Source organism: Geotrypetes seraphini, chromosome 10 (assembly GCF_902459505.1).
Source record: "Geotrypetes seraphini chromosome 10, aGeoSer1.1, whole genome shotgun sequence".
In the NCBI taxonomy this organism is placed as follows: domain Eukaryota; kingdom Metazoa; phylum Chordata; class Amphibia; order Gymnophiona; family Dermophiidae; genus Geotrypetes; species Geotrypetes seraphini.
Window position 1 is genome coordinate 63,524,393 of NC_047093.1, and position 12,341 is coordinate 63,536,733.

The 12,341-nt window shown below is 42.3% G+C and overlaps 1 protein-coding gene across 5 annotated transcripts in view; it reads left to right on the forward strand.

The window, feature by feature from the left end:
- NACC2 (NACC family member 2) overlaps positions 1–12,341 on the forward strand; it is a 152,761-nt gene that overhangs the window by 96,021 nt on the left and 44,399 nt on the right. For 2 of the 5 annotated variants that reach the window (XM_033961083.1, XM_033961082.1), the window contains exons 2-3: positions 2,181–2,243; positions 3,762–4,704. In XM_033961083.1, coding sequence (XP_033816974.1) covers positions 3,825–4,704 — 880 coding nt within the window. In that variant the 5' untranslated portion in view covers positions 2,181–2,243; positions 3,762–3,824. Of the gene's footprint in view, positions 1–1,975; positions 2,244–3,761; positions 4,705–12,341 lie in introns of those variants that run through there. The other 3 variants (XM_033961081.1, XM_033961084.1, XM_033961085.1) reach the window with 2 other exon arrangements.

A 12,341-nucleotide genomic window follows, 5' to 3' on the forward strand; every position in this document is an offset into this window, starting at 1 on the left:
TGCCCTGCAAATAGCCTCATTAATCTTTAAACAAGCATTCTGGTGGGTTTTTAACATCGCCGAGTGATTCTCCAAGCACGGCGTTGGCTTTTGGTGAGCTAAAATCAGCAATTGGTCTGGGGGTGCCAGTACTGTGCAAGCACTGTCAAAAAAGCACATCTCTGGCATGTGGGTTTTTGTTTTGTTTGTTTTTTACTGTGACTAATGAAACAAAATAAAAATTAGATTCAAATAGATTATAGTCTTCTGGGGGGAGGACAAAAACATGCTTCTTGAGCCATGTCTTATACGTTTCTGGCTGTGGTTCATGATAAAATTTGACAAACACAAATTACAAGATTTACATGAATTATAGTAGCTTTTATTTTTGCAAAACAAACGCCCAACAGCTATAGCCACGTGTCGCGCGCCTATGGCATGAGCATATATTATGCTCAAATAAGGCATGCACACGCTAATGTGTGCTTATGGCGTTGCTTTTCCCATCACATGTGCACATCTACGCCTCTTTTGTGGCGTATTCTGCACTTGTGCCGATGACTAATCACCAGTGGCTCATCTCATGTAAATTTAGCGAATCTTCGCTACTCTCCGCCAATCTCCATTCGCTTGCGTGTTTTTAAAAAAATAATTTTTTTAGAATGACTCCCTTTTTTGAAATTGCTACAATAAACGGCTGTGACAGCGGCCCATCGATTTTTACCGTGAAGTTTTGGCTATTCTGATGGATTCTTATGTTAAGTGCTGATCCATAGATGTGCATATAGGTGAGTGGTCTCCGTTGATAATATAGATGTTGACAGTTGCAACATGGGTTCTGCTGCTTTACATGTCTAGTGCAATCATGTCCATCCCTGCATATAGGGGGTCATTTTACTAAGGCGTGCTAAATGCTAATGCGTCCATTGGTTAGGGTGCCTTAGTTAAAGGACCCCATATTTTAAATAAGGTTCTACATTGGCAGGTCTTTTTCTGAAATACAGCTGGAATTTGTACATGACCCAGCTTGGATGTCTCCCTTTCATCGTTTATGTTCTTTCTAAAATCTGCCTTCACATGTGAGTGCAGAATAGGAGAAGACGATCCTTGATATCAAATAATTTTTTTTTTCTCCCTCCACTTAAAGGAATCCTTTAACACTGTCTTGTGTACACCTGGATAGACCAGAACGCCACCTAGAACTCTGTTTAAATTTCCTTTATGAGGGTCACGTTCAGAAACCAGAGGGCAGAAACTGTTTACTAAAAAAAAAAAAAAAAGATTTGTGTTTTGTTTTTTTTTGTTTTTTACTTCCAAAAACATATGAAACTTCTTCCAAATTTGTATACATGGAATCTTTACACCTTTTGAGACCCTCCTCCCCCTCCCCCTTCCATTCTACTAGAAACAAGTACTATAGGGCTGTGTTAGCACATGGACACTGGACATTTAAAATGTTGCAGGGTAATCCTGAAACAAGGTGCAGCATTCCACCTCACTCCAGGGAAGGGAGAAGGGTCTTTTTCTCTGGACATTGCCCCAAAAACTGATGTTCCCGGCTCAATCTCTCCTCTCCCAAGCCTTGAGGAGTTAAGGAGCAGCCTTGCCAGCTCTGCAGACTGTTTGAAATAGTTTAAATGCTTTGACACTCTCGGATGTGCTGGATGGCAGAGGAGGCAGTTTTGAGCCTAATTCATATGCAAAACTGCACTATAAATTTAAAACCTGTCTCAGTTGCCGTGGCACCACTAAGCATTTCATCAGCATAGTGTACGGTATTTCTGCCATCTTTGTTTGCATTGCAATGACTCATCAAAAGTCTGTCTTGTACCAACACTGCGAGCATTCCTCTGGCACTGATATTTCTCTGTGTTGTGTTTTTTTTTTTTTTTTCAAAGCTTCGGTCTAAAACTGGCATTTACTTCTGGTCCCTAATCAAAGGGCTCTATTCATTCCGGAGAGCAGCCCTGCATGTTAATCTGTATCCGGCCTATTCATTTTAAATGCTGTGCAGTGCTCTGGAGATTTGACTTGGTAAAAAGATTCAGCTACAGCAGATACAAACAGAGGTTTTGATACTATACTCTCTCTCCCTCTCTCTTTCTCCCTCCCTCTCTCTGACTCTCTCTCTCTCTCTCTGTCTTTCTTTCTCTCTCTCTCTCTCTCTCTGAACATCTTCCTTGCTGCGTCTGGTGGAGCAGACGGGGTGAGAGAAAGCGATTTTGAAGCTCACTCTGCAGTTTGGACTTCTGAAGGCTTTAAAGGTATGTCCAGGCTGGAGGGAAGGGGGATGGTGGTAAGGATGAGGGCGGTCAGATAAGAGACAGAGAAGTTATTTCATTAAAGTGATTATTTTTGTCATCTTTGCTCTTCTTTTTTCTCTGAAGCTGTATGCATTAGTTTGCTCTTTTATCCTTAATGCACATATTTGCAGGTAAACCTTTTTTTTTTTTTTAATGCCTGGATACAAGCTTTCTAAGCCAGTCTAGATTAGTTTATGCCATACCATCCAAGATTTATTTTGGGATATAATGACCCCTTGTGTGTTGAACTGAAGGTCCCTGATGTAACATAGTTGTTTGCTTTTGGCTTTATTCCTGTATATATTGTTATATATACACTTGTCTTGTTTTCCCTCTGTTTCTGGGGTTCTTTTTTTTCTTTTAATGAGTCTGTTCAGACGTTGCTTTCTGTCTTACATGGAAAGGAAAAGAGAAAAATTATTCTTTTGAGCCCAAAATAAACTCTCCTCAAATTAATTCTGTAGGTTCTGCTACCTTGGGTGAAGTACCTTAGCCCAAGCAAAGGGGTATTGAGGAGTTGTTGGGTTTTGTTTTTTTTTCAATGTGAGACATGAGATGCTTCCTTGTTAGAACTGGAGCTTGGATCCAGACACCAGGCGGGGAAGAAGTGAAGGAGGGGAGTTGGGGTGGGTTGGGGGGGGGGAGGAGAGGAGTGGAACTGAGGGTGAAGGAAGGACACAGAACATGTTCATGACTGCATCCGAGAAACTGTCTAGCACTCTGTCAAGTATCTATTTACTGCCATAATGGAGCAGATCCGAGAATTCCCACCTTAGCAGCGCAGAGGTGCCGTCTCGACTCTGGCCTCCTATGCATCAGACATAACATAATCTATATTGTTAACATTGCAGCATGACGCTGCCGCTTCTTCAGACTGCTCAGCAGCCAAGCTCAATAAAATCTGGTGCAGATCAGTCTCTGGGCATGTGAACTTTTAAATTCTGTTTTCTTGTCTCTGGTCCTGTTTGTGCTGCACAGATTTTCCTGGTCATAGCCTAAAATGTTTTAATTTTCAAGGAAAATGTTGATTTGCCATTGAGTTCTGCAGCACAGACAAACCCTGCTCTGTCTGTGCATTGCTTCTTGGCTGGCTGCTCACATTCTGTGCAAGACATGGTTCCCACAAGTATCCCGATCTAGAGAGGGTTCCAGCAGGATTCTTCTGGAAGTAGAATTCAGTTCTCATTCAAAGCATTTTAATTAAATAAAATACCCATTTTTGCCACCATATGCAAACAATATACAGTATATTCCAGCTGTAAATATAGATAGATAAAATCATCTTGTACGCTGTGCAAAGCCCATAAAGACAAGGATTTGGGGGTCTCAGAATCTGTAGTTCTAGTTGTTAGCCTAATATACATTGTTTTACTGGCTTCAGCTGTGCTTGTTATCTTGAGAACTGCCTCACTTTAGTACTTATAAGTAATCCCTAAGTCTATTTTATGCTATGTTGTTTTTTTTCTCTTCCCCTTACAGATGTTTCATGCCTTGGATGTATTTGCTTTGACTATCTAAAGAAGCTCCAGATACTTCCCCACCATGTCACAGATGTTACACATAGAGATTCCCAACTTTGGGAACACTGTTCTGGGTTGCCTCAATGAGCAAAGGCTCATGGGACTTTACTGCGATGTCTCCATATTGGTCAAGGGCCAAGCATTTAAGGCACACCGTGCTGTCCTGGCAGCAAGCAGTTTATACTTTAGAGACCTATTTAGTGGGAACAGCAAGAGTGCATTTGAGCTGCCAGCTACTGTGCCACCAGCGTGCTTTCAGCAAATCCTTTCCTTTTGTTACACAGGAAAGCTTACCATGGCTGCAAGTGAACAGCTTGTGGTAATGTACACGGCAGGTTTCCTTCAGATCCAGCACATAGTGGAGCGAGGTACGGACTTGATGTTCAAAGTGAGCTCGCCACACTGCGATTCACAGAGCACCGTGATAGAAGAGCCCAGCTCTGAGCCACACAGCCCTTGTAACCAGCTGCAGTCCGCTACAGTGCCCTACGTCATGTCACCATCCATGCCTATCCCACTACTTACCCGAGTGAAGCATGAAAATCATGAGCTTCAGGCTGCAGCGGTACCAAGCCTTCCTGCCAAACGGCCCCTGGAGGCTCAGGCCAAAGACAGTACCGTTGGGAACATTTCAGCTGCAAGTGGTGCTGCTTCTGCTCCATTGAAGTTATCACGGGTCTCGTACTATGGGATGCCCAGTTTGGCTTCCCTCATCCCCAATCTCCACCAAATGCAGTATTCCCAGGGGGAGCGGACAAGCCCGGGAGCCAGTAGCATTCCAACCACTGACAGTCCCACTTCATACCACAATGAAGAAGACGAGGAAGATGATGAAGCGTACGACACTATGGTGGAAGAGCAGTATGGACAGATGTACATCAAGTCAACTGGAGGATACTCAGGTAACAGGAATTTAGTCTGATTTCTATGTTGCATTCATAGACTACAAGGCGCTTTATTGTTATGGCACTTTGCATTAGGGGTATACACAATCAAAAAAATTAATATTTGTATTTTCCAATGTTTCTAGATTTTCAGATAGTTTTAGCTCATTTCACACATTTTTGCTTTTAATGTGCATTGGAGCAAATCGGTTGTATGCCATTAATTTTTAGGTATACATCCATATAATCGATTTGCATGAACAAAAATGTTTTAGATGTTCAAACTCAATGGGCTCCTATTACAAAGGTGCGCTAGGGCCTTAACGCTAGCCACTACCGCCTCCTTTTTAGGAGGCAGTAGATTTTCGGCTACCGCACGCTATTTGTGTGTGCGCTAAAAACCCTAGCGCACCTTCATAAAAGGAGCCCAATGTGTGCTAATGAATCCACATCCCTACTGTGCATGGAGCATCTCTAGGGTAGATGTCATTGCTGCTTTTTAGCACTTGGCTGTTGATCTTTGATGAAGGGAATAGGACGGGATAGTCAATTGGTCCTTGAAGGCTGCAACCTAGTCAGGTTTTCAGGAATCTGCACTGAATGTGTATAAGATCTATATCAAACAATGGAGGCAAATGCATGCAAATAGATTTGTTATCAAAATCCTGAAAACCCAACTGGATTGCATCCCTCCAGGACAGAGCTCGTGCACTCCTGTAATGGGGGAGAACAAGTGGATTGATTTTTCACTCCATAAAAAATTACAAAAACTAGGGGACACTCGATGAAGTTACAGGGAAATACTTTTAAAACTAATAGGAGGAAATTTTTTTTCACTCAGAAAATAGTTAAGCTCTGGAACGCGCTGCCAGAGGTTGTAGTAAGAGTGGATAGCGTAGATGGTTTTAAGAAGGGTTTGGAAAATTCCCTGGAGGAAAAGTCAATAGTCTGATATTGAGAAAGACATAGGGGAAGCCTCTGCTTGCCCTGGGTCGGTAGCATGGAATGTTGCAACTTCCTTTGGTTTTGGCCAAGTACTAGGGACCTGAATTGGCCACCGTAAGAACGGGCTACTGGGCTTGATGGACCATTGGTGTGACCCAGTTCTTATTTGGACACAGCAATTGCGTAATGTGTGGATAAGCCAATAAATGCAATCCCAAAAGCCAGTGAGAAGAAGAGAGCAATTTTGCTAGCGAATGGGTGCGATAACGAGGATTTGAGTGCAGACATATTGGAAGCTCAGTTCTATTCTCTGTGTATTAGTTCATTAACATAACAGTTGCCATATTGAGACAGAATAAAGGTCCATCGAGCCCAGCATCCTGTTTCCAACAGTGGTCATTCTAGGTCACAAGTACCTGGCAAGGTCCCAGAAGAGTAAAACAGATTTTATGCTGCTTATCCTAGAAATGAGCTGTGGATTGTCCCAAGTCCATCTTAAGCATGGATTGTGGACTTTTCTAGTTATCTAACAATCCCACGTTTTGTTTTGATTCCTATGGATTCATCTTTACCTACTTTTACTTACATAAGTATTTCATGTCCAAATAAACAAAGGTTGACAAATAAGCTGTAGGTACTACTTTTTATTGGACTGGCTTAATACATTTCTGACTAGCACTTGAGATCTATTCTCTTTTCATGAGGTTAGCAAAGAAACATACCGTTTTTCCCTGAAAATAAGATAGTGTCTTATATTCATTTGGGGCCAAAAAAGGCACAAGGTCTTATTTTCGGGTAGGGCTTATTTTTTTTTCATGTACATGATCATCTCTCCCTTCCTCTCCTTCACCCCTATTCTTCCTCTTTGCTTTCCCCCACATGTGCAACATCTTTCTTCCCCTCTCACCCATCCCCTTGTGCCTTCCCTCTGCAGCATCTTTCTATTCCCTTCATCTCTCCCATCCCCCTGTGCAGCAGAACCCTTTGCCCAGCTTCCATCCTTCCCTCCCTTCCATCCCCCTGTGCAGCAGAACCCTTTGCCTAGCTTCCATCCTTCCCTCCCTTCCATCCCCCTGTGCAGCAGAACCCTTTGCCTAGCTTCCATCCTTCCCTCCCTTCCATCCCCCTGTGCAGCAGAACCCTTTGCCCAGCTTCCATCCTTCCCTCCCTTCCATCCCCCTGTGCAGCAGAACCCTTTGCCCAGCATCCATCCTTCCCTCCCTCCCATCACCCTGTGCAGCAGAACCCTTTGCCCAGCTTCCATCCTTCCCTCCCTCCCATCCCTCGTGCAGCAGAACCCGACGATCCTCTGCAGCAAGGTATTTATGATTGTGGTCGGCGGGGATTGCTTGGGAAGGAAGGATGGAGGGTCAGCGGGAGTTCGGGGACGGGGCGCGGGGAAGCGCGGCTGCCTACAACTAGGGCTTATTTTTGGGGATAGGGCTTATATTAAGACCTACCCTGAATATCATGCTAGGGCTTATTTTCAGGGTAGGTCTTATTTTCGGGGAAACACAGTAGTACTTGTAAGGCTATGTCTCTGCTGACAGGAATGGACACCTAACGGATGCAGAATCTTGCTTCTGATCCAAGTCAGCACTTATCTTCTGCCTTCTTGGTTTCTCTATATTCCTGGATGCATACAGGACCCTATAAGTAATCCATCTTCCAGGCTGCTTCTTTGCTATGTCAAATATCAAGGCATTTTTAATCATCTAATTAGCCAGCAAAACTAAAGAGTCTGTTGTCGGACATCAAGTTTCTTAGCTCTCTCGCTAGGCTTGTTGGACTAAGATAGTCAGAAATGTTTGAGGGTAGTCCCCTGAAAAAGTGTCTCTTACTCTCTATATACTGATAAAGAATACTGGTTTTGCATTATCCTATTCTCTTCTTTGCTGGTTCTTTTATGTTCTGGAGCCATCATTTTGTCTACTCTTATGACATTTTAGAATAAATACTGCTTGAATGATGCACCTGGCTTCTACCAAGCTCTGCACTGAGATACTGTTCAGCCTGCTGCAGTCATGCTACAATATCAATGCAGTTAGTCTAGACAACTTACATAACATGCAGGCATTGCCAAGGAGAACAGACTACCTTGGATGCCATGATTTTATGCATTTTTAAAAATGTCTGTGTCACAGTTGCAGTTACTGCTTAGGTACATAGGAGATATTTGCTGAAAAGCTTTATCAGAAACACATTTAATGTCTTCTAAAGGAAAGTGGAAGAAAGCGTAGGCAAGAAAGAGAATCACAAGATATAATGATGCGAGAGAAATCTCAGGTCCTGTCGCCCTGAAGCTGTTTAATTGTGTTAATGGGCAAGTTCTATGTATGGACTTGCCTCCCCCCCCCCCACCACACACACACGCGCACGCGCACGCACACACACGCACACGCACGCACGCACGCACGCACACACACACACGCATCCAAGGTAGTCTGTTCTCCTTGGCAATGCCTGCATGTTGGGGAGTGGAGGGTAAGGAGAGAAGGCGAAGGTCTAACTTTTGCATCATTTTACTTGGTTAATTGGGAATGTATGTGGTTGGTAGACAACCAGTCAGAGTTTACCTGAGTCCAAGTTTAACTTCCCTGTTTGTTCACTTTGCTAACAGTCCAAAATATGTTGAAATTCTTTTCCTCTGCTCCAGTGGACAAATGAAAATAAATGCATGTTTAATACGTACACTTGAAGAGTGATATATGTCTTATCTCTTCCTATCCAAATACAGTGTAAATAGCTTTGCTCTATTTGAGCTAATTTCTGCATGATCTGCAGCTAACCTAAAAATGCTGGTTGCCAGAATATACAATGACTGGTCTCCTGGGTACACATAAATGATAAAAATTGTATTCTGAGGCATTGGATCTAGTGTTCTTATTTAGTATGCAATAGAGAGGTTTATTGATCCTGTTGGTAACTTTGCCAGTACTGCTCTGATTTCAGTGCAGTTCCATTAGAATAGAAATTAGCTATTTTCAAGCATGTGTTGGGGTGTCTGTATATACTCAACACTGTTGGCCACTATAATTCAAACTTCCTTTCGTTTGCCTGATAGCAATTTAAATCCAGCTTTAAAACTATACTTTTTGAAAATGCTTTTGCAGCGCAACCGTTCTTTTAAGGATGTTCTCTTCTAACCAAATAGTAGAATTTTCTTCTGACCAGCCTTTATGCTCAAGAAAAAACAGCAGTGTCTATCCTCCCTTTTGTTTTTTCCATTTTTGGTTGTTTTTTTCAAAAATATTGTAGTTCTTCCCCTTTCTTTTTGTGCCAGTATATTTGTCTGTTTTAAAGTTTAGTTATTTTGTTGTTATTACTGCTGCTGTTTTTTTTTTAAACTTTGATGTCATTTTAATATTTGATGTCATTATGTTATTTTGCCTTAACTGTCTTTACCCTACTCAAATGTACCCTACCGCTTTGAAAAGACGGGATAACAAATTTAAATAAACTTGAAACTTGATGGCAGAAAAAGATCAATTGGCCCACCCAGTCTCCTTAGTTGTTGTCTATGCTGCAAGGCTATGTCTCTGCTGTCAAGAATGGGCACCTAACATATGTAGAATCTTGCTTCTGATCCAAGGCAGCACTTATCTTATGCCTTCTTGGTTTCTCTATATTCCTGGATGCATAAAGGACCCTGTAAGTACCATATTTTCACGCGTATAACGCGTGCGTTATACACGATTTTACTAACCGAGTATAACCATGCGTGTTATATGTGTGAGCGCGTTATACAAAATTTTTTTTTCAGTGCGATCCGGCATCCCCCCTGCGAACCGGCATCCTTTCCCCCGCTCGCGTCCCCCCCCCCCCCCCCCCCCGCGATCCTACATCCCCCCCAGCACCGCAAAGACATCGGTCGCTTACCCGATTGGGCACCAGCACCAATGTACAGGACGTGCCAGTGCCAGTGCCCGAAGATCCTCCCTCGTTGGGCTGGGCTGGGCTGGGCGGTGCGAGGGAGACCCTTCCTCTTCCCTGTGCCGGGTTGGACTGGGCTTTGAGCATTTGCGCATGCTCAAAGCCTTCTGGTCTTGCTCTCTCCGAGATTCTCAATCTCGGAGAGAGCGAGACCAGAAGGCTTTGAGCATTGATTTCATGATTTCATGTCCCAGATTGATTTCATGTTCCAGAGAATCCTACTGTAGACCAGTACTGGTCACCGTACCTCAAGAAAGACATGACAATACTTGAGGGAGTCCAGAGAAGAGCAACTAAATTGGTAAGAGGTATGAAAAACCTTTCATACACTGACAGGTTAGAAAAGCTGGGGCTCTTCTCCCTGGAAAAGCGAAGACTTAGAGGAGACATGATAGAAACCTTCAAAATCCTGAAAGGCATAGAGAAGGTAGACAGGGACAGATTCTTCAGACTGTGGGGAGCCACGAGTACAAGGGGGCACTCGGATAAATTGAAAGGGGACAGGTTTAGAATAAATGCTAGGAAGTTCTTCTTTACTCAGAGGGTGGTGGACACATGGAATGCACTCCCGGAGGCTGTGGTAGGGCAGGGCACACTACAGGGGTTCAAAGAAGGTTTGGATAAATACCTACAGGATAAGGGGATTGAGGGGTACAGATAGACATAGAGATAGGTATAGGAAAGGCAGGGACAGATAGACATAGAGATAGGTACAGGAAAGGCAGAGACACAAATCAGGTCATGGACCTGATGGGCCACCGCGGGTGCGGGCTGCTGAGCATGATGGACCTCTGGTCTGACCCGGCGGAGGCAACTCTTATGTTCTTATGGATCAACGGGAAAATTATCAACTCAGAGCTGGCAATTTCACTTCTCCTAAAGTCAGACACTCCCAACAAATGTGCTAAAGAAATATTAAATTAAAAAGCTTTCTAAGATGTAATGAGTAGTCATGCACAGAGGGATGGAGAGATTTTAAGATCTTTATGGCTTCATTTGGAAGCCAGTTTACTCCTGCAAGAGCTTTAAACAGCAAACTTTGTAAGCTGGATGTCATAGGCATCATGGTCCTTTGTACTCTGTCTCTACTCTGTACTCTCTAGCCATCAGTGGACAGTGTGAATAGGGCCTGTAACCATATGGGAAGCCCTGTATTAAAATGTCCTTGCATTCCTTTTTATCACTGATATAAAATGAAACCATGGAAGCTTACAAGAGATGCTAACTGTTAATCAGTACAACATTAAGGCAATTGAAGATTTAATTTCCTTTCATTTTGTACATGTTTTTCATTTAATTGCATTTTAAGATCAGATCAGCCAAATAGCAGCAGAAAACCAATTATTTCATATCTTGGATCAAATTTGAATGTGGGGAATAAGTTCCATAGCATTGAACATACACACCCCAACTTTGTATCTATATATATATGTGACATTTATGCATGGTCCTAGGTTTGTTTTATTCAGATGGCATGCCTCATGGTAAATAGTTATGCTAAGCAAATGTTGGTGGCTTTGTATTTACATTGCTTTCTTTGGCCATTAGAAGGATGGATTTATTTTTCATGAGTTACAAGGTTCTTTATGAACTCAAAGCTCTCAGAAAAATCTGGGTTTATTGTAATTGGGGGATTTTTATGGACTAGGCTTATTTCTAACCTTCAGCTGGTCCTGAAAGTCGTCCTTGGTAGTACCATGGTAGCCCCAGTAAAGAGTCAATTTGGTACTTTTGATTGCCGCCTCCTTACCTCTCCAGATTCTATGAATTTAGTTATGTTTGAGAACTGTTGCCATAGAAATATTCCCTGCATTTTTGTAGGGGACAGGAAGAAGAAAGGGAGGACAAGGATAGGTTTTCAACTTTCCAGGTTTTATTTTTTTGGAACACATTTTTCAATGTGGCCTGAATCTTTCATTGAAGTTTTGGAGAGATGTAAATCAGTTGCATTGTTCCTCACCTAGAATGTCTAAGATAAACATTGAGGAATCCTTAGTTATGAAGAAATAAAGGGGAAATCAAGAGATCAGCTGAAGTCTACAGCATTGTACCAGACATGAAACTGTGTAGGCTATATGGATCTAATGGTCTTGATGGAAGCACTGCCAATGGACATGGCTCAGATGTTGCCTGTCCATTGGCATAGATCATGCTTGTGGTCAATGGACTGATGGTGTGAGGTTAATAGAATGCCTTGGTTATCAATAATCTCATTTATCATGGCAAATGAAACATTGATGAACTAAGACAAGCCATTGTTAATTACAGGGAGCATGAATATATGGTTAAAACAAATTGCTGAATGGAATTATAAATCTTCTTCTCTACAAAACATAACCTTTCCATAATAATAAATTAACAAACATAAATATGAATCATATTTGTGTTTCTGTATAACATAAGCTATATCACTGTACTGTATATACTGTAGTAACTATGCTCATTATATATCTCCCTTTTCTGTAGTATATAGCTCTATAATTCCTCTCTGTTACATAGAATATCACTCTAATATCCGACTATTTTATAAAGGATTTTTTTGTGCATTAGCTTTCTTTTACATATGTGAATGATGCCTTATAACCTAGGGTGTAATTTTTATGTTCCTAGAAGTAAGTGTAGTGTTATTGTGAACATTTGTCTGGCCCTTGTGTATTGAGGCAGACATGGAGGAAGACACAGCTTGCCCTGGGGTCAGTAGCATGGAATGTTGCTACACCTATTGTCTGCTGTGATCAGCTGGTGGCAGGCTGCAGACCATTGTCATGAACCCCCAG